The sequence below is a fragment of the Exserohilum turcica genome, assembly GCF_000359705.1.
Source record: "Exserohilum turcica Et28A unplaced genomic scaffold SETTUscaffold_2, whole genome shotgun sequence".
In the NCBI taxonomy this organism is placed as follows: Eukaryota; Fungi; Ascomycota; class Dothideomycetes; order Pleosporales; family Pleosporaceae; genus Exserohilum; species Exserohilum turcicum.
Genome location: NW_007360025.1, coordinates 2,330,395 through 2,344,812, shown reverse-complemented (window position 1 = coordinate 2,344,812; position 14,418 = coordinate 2,330,395). Strand labels below are relative to the sequence as shown.

The 14,418-nt window shown below is 40.5% G+C and overlaps 1 protein-coding gene across 1 annotated transcript; it reads right to left on the bottom strand.

Annotated features, from left to right (window-relative positions):
- Positions 1-10,312: 10,312 nt before the first annotated feature.
- Positions 10,313-12,594, bottom strand: SETTUDRAFT_31448 (uncharacterized protein; the record flags this gene model as incomplete). The annotated part of the gene is made up of 3 exons (XM_008026875.1): positions 10,313-12,061; positions 12,105-12,316; positions 12,375-12,594. 3 exons carry the CDS (start codon positions 12,592-12,594, stop codon positions 10,313-10,315), a joined length of 2,181 nt encoding a protein of 726 aa, XP_008025066.1.
- Positions 12,595-14,418: the final 1,824 nt, after the last annotated feature.

Sequence of the window (14,418 nt, the reverse complement as noted above, 5' to 3'; positions counted from 1 at the left end):
ATTGTAACGGGCTGAACGCCCTTTGGATAGCTCCTCGATGGAATCTCGGTCAAGCAGCAGACGCCAGGTCTTACTCTGCAACCCGGCATCTGTGCGAGGCCTGAGCGGCGCCCAGACGACGCGCTCAGACACTCGGTGCAACCTTTCTCCGACAAGTAAATAAACACCACGCAAGTAGACTCTATAGCTCTCTATCGAATACAACCTCTTGTATACCTCGCAATTGCTCCCTAGAGCGCAGCCCCTTACATACAACTACTACTAACGCCGCATCTAAGAACAAGAGAACTTAGGATAGTCTTGTATGATGTACTACTCGCTAGTCTAACAGATTATCCGCGCTAACATTAAGTACTAGCTCTTGTACGTAGTACTACGCTAGGAGCACACTCTAGTCTTATACCTATACTACACTAAGTTCGCGAAGCCTAGTAACAAGACGGCATTTACTTACATTAACTTAAACCTAACCTAGGCTATGCAGGAGGATGTAGGAGTAGACATGATCTAAGGAAGCGTCTTAGTAGACGATAAAGATAACAAGAACTGCACCTTAGTAATAGAAGGCTTTTATAAGCATGTTTAAGAGTATATAAAGTAGAGGAAGGATAGAGGTATAAAGGAAGCTAGCATAGAAATCTAAAGTTAGAAGGATATAGTTAACTAGCCTAAAGAGCTTAGGAAATAGTTTCCTAAAGTATAATAGAGACGCACACCTTGCAAAAAAGGAGAAGCCTGCATTACTAACCCCCTGCTCCTGCATGGCTCTATAGGGCTGGCTACTAAGAACTATTGTACAATTCTGCCTTAGTATGTTGCTGTGCGCAATAGTGTAATAGAGGTACTAGCTATAAGAACCTACAAAGATATTCTTAAGGCTTATTAGACGCTTATAGCACCCCTAAGCTCTCTATCTAGCTACCTAAATAAGTATAGTAGGATTAATTAGGCTTTTCTAGCTAACGTTAAGTTTAACTTTAATTCTTATATCTAAAAGGCCTTAGTTAGACAAGCTTGTTAAGACAATTTATTAGTGTAAGAAGAATTCTAAGATAAGATCGTGAATAGAATAGCAAAGTTAATCTAAGACTTTATCTTAGATACTAGGGATGCCGCAATTAAATAGCTAAAACGCCTACTACTATTAAATGTAACGCTAGAATAAGGTGCTTTTTATGCTAACCCTATAGAAGGTATACTATATTAATTATTCTTTACAAACAATAGAGTACATCTAGATAAGGTAGGAGACTAGATTAAATAGGACAAGGACTTCTCTAAAGCTAACGCGATTGACTATCTATAGATAGAACTTACGCTAGAACCTAATAAGAACTTAGCTACGCAGGCTATAGGCCTCCTAATGTCTTAATCTAGGAGGTTGTTCTTCTTAACTTACAATTTGCCTCTTAGCACACTAGCTTAGCGCTGTTGTAGCTTTAGTGTTAGTTCTAGTTTATTGTCGCTACTACAATCGCTTTACTCTCCCTATCTGTTGCGCTAAGTTACTAGTCTAAGTGTGCAACTAAGGCGTAGTGGTCGACTAAGGAAAGGAGCATAGAAGTAAGGCACAGACGCTAGGTTAGGAGCGGAGAACCCGGCGTCTATATAGAAGCCGTAGGGAAGACAAGATAGCTGGACGTAAGAGATAGGACAGATAGGGGGGGTGAACAAATTGCAACTAGGAAGGAACTAGGGGGTACTTTAGAGAGGGGTATTTGGTGTGTGGTGAAGGTGAGCTTAATAGGGCTAAGCTCTTAGGTTTAGGAGGTTTGTGCTGAGGCACAGGGTCACTATAACCCTTGTGCTAACTAAGCACTGCTTACCTTTAAAAAGGAACATAAATTAATAGTCAAGATAGTAGAAAAGAAAGCAAGCAACAATATCTCTTAGAAAAATCTCTTGCTCGAAGAACCAACTACATATATTTTACTCCCTCTCCCCTCTCCCATAGCCTATGGGAAGGGGAAGAACCTTTAGTTCTGTTCCCTCTACTGAGAAGACATCGCAGTTCCACACAACACCTCTACAATAGCTATTAATAATAAGTAGTTAATATCTACTTATAGTAGAGCTTGTAACGGGTCGAGTCCTATTAGACTGCGCACGCAACTACAACGCGCCCACCGCGCCAAAAAGGCTGGCACAAGATATCAGAGCTGCTGATATCGTTGCGTAGTTGATACATAAGATAGCCACCGCTATCTGTACTGTAGCGGGCTACCTAGCCCGTTACAGAGCTCTTTGTATAGGCATTAAAGTGCTCTAACTAGGCAAGACTAAGCTAGTTATTTATCTAGCTTTTAGGACTAACTTTAAGACCCTAGTTAGCAGGCAAATCCTTAAACTAGACGTTAATAAGCACCTTGCCTGCAAAGATAACAAAAGGTAGTATTTAGCAACCTAACGCGCCTACGCCTTGGATTATAGTAACCTACTTATAGTTGCCTAGCTATACCTGCTTCTTTTTCCTATATTATTCTAAGCTTGTAATAACTAACTATAATAAAATCTTGCCTATTATAAAGCTAGTTTTGTCAAAGTTGTAGATATTATTGTCTATAATACCCTACTTTTACTTTGTTGCCTAGACTAAGTTAAACTAGCGCTAGATAGCTACTAAGTCCTTATAGGCGGCTTACTAGTAATTATAGGGATAGCTCTAGCGCGTAAAAAGCTTAGTAGTCTGCCTAACAAAGTTATTAACCTAATTCTTGCTAATGGAGTTGCCACTACGCTTTTTTAATTATTTATTAGCTATTGCTTAAACCTTAGCCTTTATAGGGGCAAATCCTTACGTAGACTCTTTAAGAATACGCCTAACAATAGCCTCCTCTTCTAGCTTATTTAGGCGCTTTGAATTTAGTTTATAGTTGCGTTGAAAGCGCTTTCTAGCGCGTTAGTCTTAGAGAGTAGTTTAAGGCACGTTATAGATAAAAGCAGCACGTCTTTAGCTTTAAACACGTTATAATCAGACGTTAAAAAGAGCAAGTTAAAGATTAGATTTAGAATAGATTAATAAATGATTGTGTAGTTAAGACATAACGCGTTATAGTGTTAACGTCGACGAGCTAGTACAAAGTAGCTGACTCGCTTGTGTGGCCGACTCGCTTATGAACCACGTCATACATTAGCTAAAAGATTGGTATGAATATAAAAAAGAAGAATGGTAGTTGAAGGAGTACGCTTTTTACACTTCCTCTTTTTTTATTTTCAATTTCTTAATCTAGGCTGAGGAATGTATAAGGAAATCCCTTAACGTGTTTTACAAGCGAGCGCCGCGTACAAGCGAGCGCCGCACCCCACTAACTTTGTGCACCTCTCTCATCTCAATACATAATGGCTCAACGCAACGCTAGTCAGTTAGCTTTAAATAAAGCAGATATCCAGCTCGCTATATCCTCTATTGAATCTGGTTAGATACAGAGTAATCGCAGTGCTGCTGCTATCTATAACGTGTCAGAACGAACAGTCCGCCGCCGACGCGTCGGCAAGCCTGCCCGACGCGATTGCCAGCCCAACTCAAAGAAGCTTACCAAGCTAGAAGAGCAGGTGATAATTGATCATGTACTTAATCTGGATCTACGTGGATTTTCGCCTACCTATGCAGCTGTGCGAGATATGGCTGATAGACTGCTGGCTGCGCGCGGCGCTGGCCAGGTTGGCGTCCACTGGCCGCGCAACTTTGTCAAGCGTACTGACAGTCTTACAACGCGTTTTAATCGAGCGTACGATAGGCAGAGAGCCTTGTGTGAAGATCCAGTCTTAATCAAGAGCTGGTTTGAGCTTGTGGAGAAGACAAAGGCCAAGTACGGCATCTGTGACGAAGACGTCTACAACTTCGACGAAGCGGGCTTTATGATAGGCAAGATCGCGACTCAGCTAGTCGTTACAGCGTCAGAGAGAAGAGGCCGGCCAAAGGCTGTTCAACCAGGTGGCCGAGAGTGGGTAACGTTTATCGCTGGGATCAATGCAGCTGGCTGGTCTATCCCACCGTTCCTTATCTTTACTAGCAAGCATCACCTATCTGCCTGGTATGAGGAGACAGAGATCCCACGCGACTGGGCGATCGCAGTTAGCGACAACGGCTAGACGACTAATGAGCTAGGAGTTGAGTGGCTAAAGCACTTTGTTAAGCATACGGATGGCAAGGTTGTTGGGGTACGCCGGCTGCTTATTCTTGACGGCCATGAGAGCCACCAGTCACTTGAGTTCCAAGAGCTCTGTAAGGCAAACAATATCTATACGCTCTGTATGCCGCCTCACTCATCTCACCTACTCCAGCCTCTTGACGTTGGCTGCTTCTCGCCATTAAAGCGCGCGTACAGCCGTGAGGTAGAGAGCCTAATACGCAACTACATCAACCATATCACCAAGCTTGAGTTTCTACCAGCGTTCAAGGTAGCCTTTGATCGATCCTTCACGGCAGCCAATATCTGCTCAGCCTTTTAAGGCGCAGGCCTTGTTCCTTTCTAGCCAGACACTATTCTATCAAAGCTTGACGTACAGCTGCGTACGCCTACTCTAGTAGCTGCTCTTGCAGAGGCCGTCTGGCAGGCTCGTACCCCAAGCAACGTACGCGAGCTTGAAGCCCAATCAACGCTAATACGTGATCGGGTCCAGCGGCATAAGAGCTTGTCACCAGCGTCAATTATTGCGGCGATTGGCTAGCTTAAGAAGGGGGCAGAGAGAATAATGCTCTTAGCTAAGCTAATGCGCGATTAGATCGCCAGCCTTAAGAGGGCTAACGAGGTAGCAATAAAGCGTAGGCAGCATAAAAGGAAGCGGATATAGAAGCATAGAGTGCTAACAAAGGGAGCTAGAGAGGATCTACTTGCTTGGCGTGAGGCTGATCAGCAGATTGCTCATGAAGAGCGTCAGGGAGGAGAGCGATCAGGTGTCAGCCGCCAGGCTTTGGCGCGCTGCAGTAGGTGTAGAGAAACTGGCCACAACTCGCGTACGTGCAAGAAAGATACTTCAGGTACTGCTTAATCTATTATATTAATATATAGTAAAACAACTATATTATGGTGGAACTACAGGCTTATAGAGGTGCGCAGGTTTGGTGGGGTGCGGCGCTCGCTTGTACGCGGCGCTCGCTTGTAAAACACGTTAGTTAGTTTTAAAGTTATCTTAATTAAGTATAACTATATTTTCTACCCTTAAAGTTAGACGTTGATAATACAACTTACGGATATTGTAATTATTAGGTTAAGATATATAAGATGATATCCAACCAGAAGAAATACGTGAATTGAATCGAAATTATTAAGAGAGAAAACAAAAGGACGAGTACTTACATGGCAATTCAATAAACGTATAATCAACTAGAGTTGTAACAGTTACAGCTGTAACGGGTCGAGTCCTATTAGACTGCGCACGCAACTACAACGCGCCCACCGCGCCAAAAAGGCTGGCACAAGATATCAGAGCTGCTGATATCGTTGCGTAGTTGATACATAAGATAGCCACCGCTATCTGTACTGTAGCGGGCTACCTAGCCCGTTACAACAGCGCTTATTGTTCTAGTTCTTATTTTGACTAAATAATTGAAGTAACAATTATTTTTAAGGTATGAGAAAGATGTAGCTAAAGGATACTAATACGAATAATAATAACAAAGTATAGTAGTATTAGACTAGTATTTTAGTAATAAATAAGTTAGATCAAAATTAAAAGTTGAATAAGGAATAACGTCAAAGTGTAGCGAGTGGCCGAGAATAGCGAGTGACCGAAAATGCCAAGCCCCCATCAACCTCACCACCGTTGCGCAACCATTACAGCGCAACAACAACAGTAAATTGAAATTAGAAAAGGCTAATCTATTTAGAATTAACCTCTTCATTGTAACGGGCTGAACGCCCTTCGCCTCCCATACTCGTCTACGACCTCGTTTACTCCACCTGCCCGGCCCGATTGTTACCCTAGCAACCAGCATTGTATATAGATAGCTACGTAGCCGAGAGCTTAGCTCTCTATCGAATACAATCTTGTTACCTTGGCCTGTCCGATCGTGCTCCCGAGCTTAAGACTACCCTCCGGGGTCGAGCCCCTTACATTCATCTTGCTTGCAGGTGCGCGAGTTGTGTCTAGTCTCACCGCAGCGTCTACAGCGCCTTTGCGACGGTTCGCCTACTTCAGCGCTCTCTCCCTTCTTTGCCTTCTTCCCACTACCACGCGCCCTAGACTCCTTTAGAGTTGCTAGTTTCTCTTCTTCTTTAATTATTAGGGTCTCTCCTTTCTGTAGCCGCTTTCTTTTATGTGATCTTCTTCGCGTGGCGGCTTCATTCGCTGCTTTAAGCTTAGAGACCCGTTTCTTAACTAACACTAACTTATGCGCAATAGTAGTCGCACCTTTAACTAGGTTTTTAACAGCACCTAGCATACTTGTTAGTGAACTATCTAGGTGCATTTGAATCCTCTGCTTTACTAGCGTCGATTGCAGCCCTATTTCTAGGGTGTTGCTTGGGGTTTGCAACTGCTAGTGTAGATTTTTAGCAGCAGGTAGTGAAGGGGTGCGCAGCTTAACATCTAGCTTTGATGTCACCACCTCTAGGTCGTGTGGAACCAATCTAGCGCCTCGAAACCCTCCTAGGATATTATCCTTTGTAACTGTCTAAAAATAGGCTTGCTAGAAGGCTAGCAAGAACTCTATCTTGGTTATATAGTTGATCCCATTGCGCATCAGCTCCTTAGCTTGGCGCCTATATGCCCTCTTCAAAGGCGAAAAACACCCCACATCAAGAGGCTGCAGTAGATGGGAAGAGTGCGGAGGCATACATAGAGTAACAATCTTTGCTTCTGTGCAGTATTGCTAGAAGTTAACTGAGTTGTGGCTCTCATGACTGTCTAGAATGAGTAGGCAATAGGCTCCAACAGTACGCTCTTTTGTATGCCTGTTATAGTGCTCTAGCCACTTCATACCAAGCTCGTTTGTTGTCTAGCCATTCTTAGAGACTGCGAGAACCCAATCCCTAGGCAGGCTGTCTTCCTTGTACCAGGCAGAGAGGTGGTGCTTGCCCTGAAAGATGATAAAGGGTAGGATCGCCTAGCTAGCTGCGCTAACACAAACCACGCTAGTAACCTACTCTTTATTGCCCTGCTGCAGAGATTTTAGCTTTAATTAACGATTAGAGGCTGTAACTACTGCTAACGAGTTGTGCATGCCTATCATAAAGCCCGTCTCGTCAAAATTGTACATATCGTCGTCCTGGATCCCATACTTAGCTTTAGTATTCTGTACAAGGCGGAACTAGCCCTACACAAGCTTAGGATCTTCACAGAGGGCTCTCTTATAGTCGTACTTTCAATTAAACTTCATCTTAAGCTCTAGGCGACGCTTTATGAATGCTTTAGGCCAGTTAGGGCTAACAGGGTCGCGGTGGCGGGCAGCTAGCAAAGAATTAGCTAGATCTTTAACAGCAGAAAGGCGCAGCGGAAATCCTCTTGCATTAAGATTAATAATATTCTTAATAATCACCTCCTCTTCTATTATAAGTAGTTTTATTGAGTTAGGCGAACAATCTTGTTGAGAAGGCTTTCTTGCGAGTCTTTGTCTTAGGGTACGTTTAGGCACGTTGTAGAGAGCTGTAGCGCGTAGAATGTTAATTGTCGCGTCGCATTTAATAGCCTGAATTGCAAGCTGTACTTAAGACTCTTTTAAAGACTTTTTTGAATGAATTTGTTGAGACATCGCGAGTAGTAGTGAAAGTTGATGGGGGCTTGGCATTTTCGGTCACTCGCTATTCTCGGCCACTCGCTATACTTTGACGTTATAGGAAACTGGAAAGGTTATATAGTATAGCTTTCCTTTAACCTATCTAGCTTACTAGATGAACAGCTATGTATTATCTCTTATATAATTACGTTAATTGCATAATCTTACTTATTGGTAACTGAACCTAGCAGACAAAACCAAGTTAGAGTAATTGAGTTATATGAAACTAAATGACTAGATAAGAAATATAATACAAATCCCTTAGGATGAAACTTCAAAATGAAAGCTGATTTAACTTGACATAGGTATTAAAATATTAATCAGAATACTGAACGTAAAAAGAACGTGTATCATACTATTAATTAAGCATCTAGTAGTATATTATCAAGAGACTATCATAGTATTTAACTATATAGATACTGTAGATTCGTAATCAAGTCATTGTTTACTAGATATCTTCCTTTTAGCATATCTATGTAATTTAATAGATTCGACTCCTATAGATAGCAAAGGCGATATAATTACTTTCCCTTTCATATGATTTATCGCCTATTAATCTCCACTCTCATAGTATTTTAAAATATATATAAGATTGAATTGATATGCATAAATAAGTGACTACTTTAATATAGAATGTATGTTATAGATCCAGCTATTAACGCTATATTAACTACAGGATTTGATAAGTATACAGTTCTTAGATTTTAGGCTTAAAAGCTTTAAGGACTTGAGTTTAAATTTTTCAAGTGGTAGTAAGTTATAATAGTAGTGAAGTAGTAGTAGTAGGTTTTGTATATAAGCTTTCTTCTTGATATATCCTTTTTACTACACATACTACTGGCTTAAAAGCCTTATTATATAAGTAAGACTTACAAACTATAACTATAAGTCTACCATTATATACATAGAATAATCTTATTAGAGAATGTGGTTGGATTGCTATATATTTATATATAAGATTATAAGGCGTATTATTGAATGAGATTATAGCTTAAATAAACTTAGTAGCTATTCATTCTCATATTAGTTACAATAGAGTTTCATTACTTATTTTTATAACATAAATATCCTGAGAAATGCTAATAGGAAATCTCTAAATTAATTCCTAAAAGGCCACGGATAATTTAGTTCGATAAACTAATCAAGAGTATATTTTGGGACTGATAGCTATTCTTCGAAAGTTGAACAATCTCATATACTATTCATTTAGGCTTTATCAACTTTTAACTATATATATATTTCAACTCTTCAAGCTCATAATAATGTTTTATTATCCGATAAATGTAGGCCTGATTGAAAAGGACTTTCTCCTACTAGTGTTCTTTGATTGTACTATATTTGTGACAATTAAGATTAACAAAATAGACCAGATCGTAGTAAATATTGTAATATGTCTTAAACTATCATTTATAATCAGTCAAAGACATAAAGTATAATTTTTAGTATTTTACGAATTACATTTTAGCGATTTCATTCAAGTTTATAGATGTGAGAAAGGAGTATTCTATTTTAAGTTTTTCAATGTATTAGCGCAAAGTGATATAATTACTTTAGTATAACTTATATTTCAGAACTATGTAATAAGTAAAAAACACTGTTTTGTTACATAACGTAGTATTTTGGTGTACTTCTCTAACCTACTCATTTAATACATATCTAAGTACTTACTGATATTCAAGTGGTTGTAGCTTCATTGTTATTACTATCCACTTATAAAGACTATCAAATCAAACAAATAAAATTTGGCATAGTTGATAAATGCTATACTAACTTCATAAGTGAAAGTCTATAAAAACAGTTTCTATTATACTTAGAACTAATGTTATTTTATTAAAGTAAATCTGAGTAAAAATTATGTTAAAGTAAAAATATAATTCTAAGGCAGAGGTATATAAGACTCACCTCTTAACTCTACCTAGCTTAATTTTGTTTCCTGAATTATCTCTTTAGTATGGAATCATGATTGAAACTAATATGAATTGCAACAAATGAGGATACATGATTCAAAGAATTTATTAGGAGAATTTATCTTTTGTCAGTGAAAGAATAAAGGTTTCTTACTTGACTCTCTTGCTACTTTGGGCATATATATACTATCTCACTTATAACAAGAATAAACCTCTATACTACATGAATTGTAAAGTTGCAATATTTCCAACATATTCAACAACCTAGTTAATTTTTCAACCTAAATCCAAAAACAAGCTTGTAGTTAAATATTATCCTACTTATACTTTTTCTCGGTATGAAGATTATATGCAATTAGGTTTTCAGTTTCAAACGCTTTATTTGTATTTGAGTGGATAATATTAGTAAAAACTTCCCTTATCATCAAGCCCTAATAAGTTCACCTATTATAATTTGACTATTCTTAGTCTATATCGTACTACTCTTTCGATTTTGTAATAATTACTTGCATATAACTATAGAGTGTATAGTGATGAAAAGATAGATTTACCTACAAGATTTTGAAGCTAAACTGTGTCTAAAGGAATGATAATATTGATTACAAGGTTTCTAGCGTAACAGGAATTTCTCTTCCTAGGCCGTCTTGAAGAGCGTTGTTTTGCGCTCAGTAAGCTTCTGCTGGTAAACCTACTGGCGCCAATATGTACCAGAAGCGTGAAGATTACCATCAATGCAATGGCTGTGCCACCCCCAAGCAGAATCTGCAACCGCCTTCCAGATAGCAGTTATATCAACAACCATTTTCTTTGTCAACAGCATGCGACATTCCGCAGGTTCATATTTAAATTGCAGAGCGGTATTAGACCAATCACCATCGCGTACAGCGTCTAAGAAATTGATGTTTGAGATAGTCCCAGGGGCTGAACGTTCATAGGCCAGAGGTTCCATGAGTGTAGCTAGTTTGGTCTTCATGAGTCGTGCTGATTCCTCAGGCGTGTTGAAATCTTGGATTGCAAGCTGCATCATGACGTTAATCTCTGTCCAACGAACAAGTCGCGGTCCTCTGTTACTACCAAGAGGTTGCATGGGGCCGTACCGCGGACGGCCTCCAATCGCCACAGTTTTGACTTTCTGGATAACGCGCATAAGGTCTACGAAAACCGAGCAGGCTGAAGAACATTTTCCGTCTGTGAGTATGATGATATCTTGAGCTTTGAATGGCTGCTGGGTGTAGGACGCATATTTCCCATAGCCATACATGCCCACAGAGAACAGTTCCGAAGTCAAGTTGTATCTGAAGAGACTAGAAAACCAGTCGCCGTTGTGGAAATACGGGCCGAAGAAATCGGTCCATCTCTTGAAGCTTTGAGACTGTGTGTTGACAACGTATTTGGAGTCGTATTCCATTGTTGTCCAGTAATCCGTGTATGTTGAGGTGTTTTCGTAGAGGGTGTCCGGCAACTTAGGCGGATATTTTTCGGCAACCTTCGAAAATACCTTGGATATAAGCCTAGTGGCATCTGTTGCGCGAAAGCGCATCGCTGCCGAATGATCACGTCCTCGGGGAAATAGGATTTTGAATAGGTTATAAGCAAGTTCGATAAGGCCACCAGGATTACTTTGAAGGTCGATAATGAGCTTCTTCTTTCCCGCTGCCTTGGCTCCAACAACGAACTTCGCTATATAATCCTGGGTTATAAGGGTAGGATCCGAGGTTGGCTCAAAGCTAGGAATCGACAGTACAGCAACATCTGAATAATGGTTTTCCAGGTAGAAACCACCGAGATTGTTTGTTGAATCAAGAAATATGGGTTGTGGGTACCCTGGCGCCTGCTGAGGTGAGGTTGTCGATGTCGAGTTTGACGGTGTCTGTGAAGCAGACTGATTATTGTCAACAAAGATTTTCGGGGTGGTGTAGTATGTTTGATAAAGGGATTCTCCATCGGAAATGCCGTCAAAGGGAACCAAAACAACAGCGTAGTTGTCAAACGACTTCCTAGTACCATTTGCGAATCGGAAGGTGGTAGTCGGGCCAGGATAAATAGCGCCCATATCCCCACATCTTTTGAAAGTTCCTATATAATTTACGTCCGACAATCGACTAGATAGTGAAGTAAAAGCTCCATTGTAAGTCGTATGTGGATCACTGTCGTAATTCCACTTCGAATCGTTCTCCAGAAATGACTTCGCATCTTGCCCGTTAATGTGTGTGATTGGCGAAGCTTTGAATGAAGCATTACCAAGTAGCTCGGCTGTTATATCATCGAACGAGTAGACATTCGGGAGGTCGTGACCATTGGCAGAAACCGAGACGAGACTGGGAGTACCACGCATGAAAAGAAAAGCTGTGCCTATGGAATCAGGGAGATATTGAAGACCTGGATCATGAGCGAACTGGATAACCTGGAAGAGTTCCATGCCAAACTGACCAATTAGCTTCCAGATATTACATGCAGCTGTATAGTAGGAACAAACTTACCTGATGCTCATTCTTATAGGCTCCTGAGGTAACCTTCCTTACAACCTTCTCAAACTCTCCAAACAGATCGTAACCTGGTCGAACATTCATAGCCCAGGATCTCGGTGGGTTCTTGAGCATAGCGGTAGTACTTTGGAACTCAAGTATGGGCTTGATGTTATTGACTAGAGCGATAGCAGCACTTTGATTGAAAGGTACTGAAGTAAGGCAGTCTGGCGATGTTAGCCAAGCTACATATGGTACTGATGCTGCCTTTTTGAGATTTCTCACCATATGCCAGTTTCGCAGGAATCATAGGATCAAGACCTTGATTCGCTGGATCCGCATTATAGATGGCGCTGAGGTTGGCGACTTGAGCACAAGCATTTGAAGTCGAGTGTCGTAAGTATAATCGCGTATGATCTGGTGAGGCTGAGCGCACATCTGCAGAAAGTACGAGAGAGGCCACCAAGCTATATGCCACGATCTTAAAGAGAAAGTGTATCATCATGGTTTTGACTCAGTGTGACGGTAATGACAGACAGCGGTGAGCAGGAGAAAGTAGGATTGTAACAATCAGATGTGATGAGAAGTAAAGAGCGACTGTGATACTAAAAAGGAGATTGAGTGCCTCGGTGGCGATGACTGCATGAGTGGTTTGAGACCAGCTGAGTTTCTGTTACTTTTATAGAGTCTTGGTTATGCATGTAGCGTAATGTGGGTTTAGCATAAATGCTGCTCTGTAAAACTATAACTTTGCTTTTCTATCTCATGACAGTGTTTTGCCTCATCCTTATCATTATATCTTATGTACTAATAAACTCAGTTTTCGTGAATAAAATTGAAAGAACTAGGAGAACACCAATGACCCGGATTACGTGTGCGTATTAATGCATGGGGGTGTTACATTATATACCAACAAAGCTGAACAAAGTTAGCGACATGTCAGACGGTATGATGATCGGAGATTTGCAAGCTGTCACGGACTACCATGTTCTCCATCATAAACCTGCGTGAAATTTACACTCAGGTTGTAATTCAGCTGCACTAGAGGGATAATACACCTCGCATGGGTTCACAGAGGCTGTATTCTATAACAATCTATGCATTCTAATGTCGTGAAATTTATTTATCTATTGAGAAACAGTTACGAGAAAGTATCGTAGCGCGTTATCTAATCACCACTCCGCTAACGTCTTTAGTTCGTTTACTTGGAGCAGCATATAGATTCTATGAGCAACGTAAGTCTCTATTAAGGCACAATCTAATGACCCTCGGGCCTAATATGCTTATTCTATATATAGTTTCTCGTCACGTGTCCTGCCTCCTGTCAGAACTTACAGTGTAGAGTTTGCATACCCTATAATAACATGTCCAAACTCATAAACGCCCCTGGAACATATAAGATAGGAGAGGTTATCTCTGTAAGAAGGTGGTGGTGGAGGAAGAATTCTTTCTTATCATTAATAAATGGTAGGTTATGATGAAGCAGCACCAAGGATGTATATCTAGTAGAAAGAGATGATAGGTAGAGCGTAAATGTATTGTAGCTAGGTAACTATAACCAATGGACTGGAGGCTTCTATCAGAGAAAACCTAGACATATAACTGCTTTTTCATTATTGGTTCATTACTATGTATATGTATCATATTGCATAATAAGCCGATACGGTAAGTTTATATAGTAATAGTATGTGCTTAAGTTATTATTATAACTCTCTATAGTTGTCATATATAGTAGAATTAGAAAGTAGGAATATTTATTGTTCCATTAGAGTCTAGTGAGCTCGAGGCTATGTAAGACTTTGGCCGAGGCCGTTCTAACTAGATTTATTTACAAATACGAGTTTGTGCTTGAAGTGTGTCTGTGGTGCTTCGGCCTTTGTCTAGGTAAGCGATAGCTATCGCTTACTAGACGCCTAGTGCTAAAGAGCATTTTGATAACAGAAAGAGATGTTAGAAAGCAAAGCAATCCTCTAGCGGGCTCTTTTAGGGATAAAAAGAAAAAGTTTCGACTTAGGTAGTTTTAATAAGTAACTCTCTCGTTCATTTTTAATGAGTCTTCATCTCAAGTTTTAGTGAGTAACTCTCTCGTTTCGACTTAGTGCCCAGCGAGTAGCAGCTGTCTTGGCGTTTCGACTTGGTGCTTCTACAGAGGTAACCAGTCTCTGTATCAGCGTTTGGATTTGGTGCCACAGTAGGCGAAGACTGTCTCGGCGTTTCGACTTATTTTGCTATTACAGACCAGAAAACTGTTATAGCGTTTTTGAATTTTGTGCCACAGTAGGCAAAGACTGTCCTGGCGGTTGGATATGGTGCCACAGCGGGATCAGGC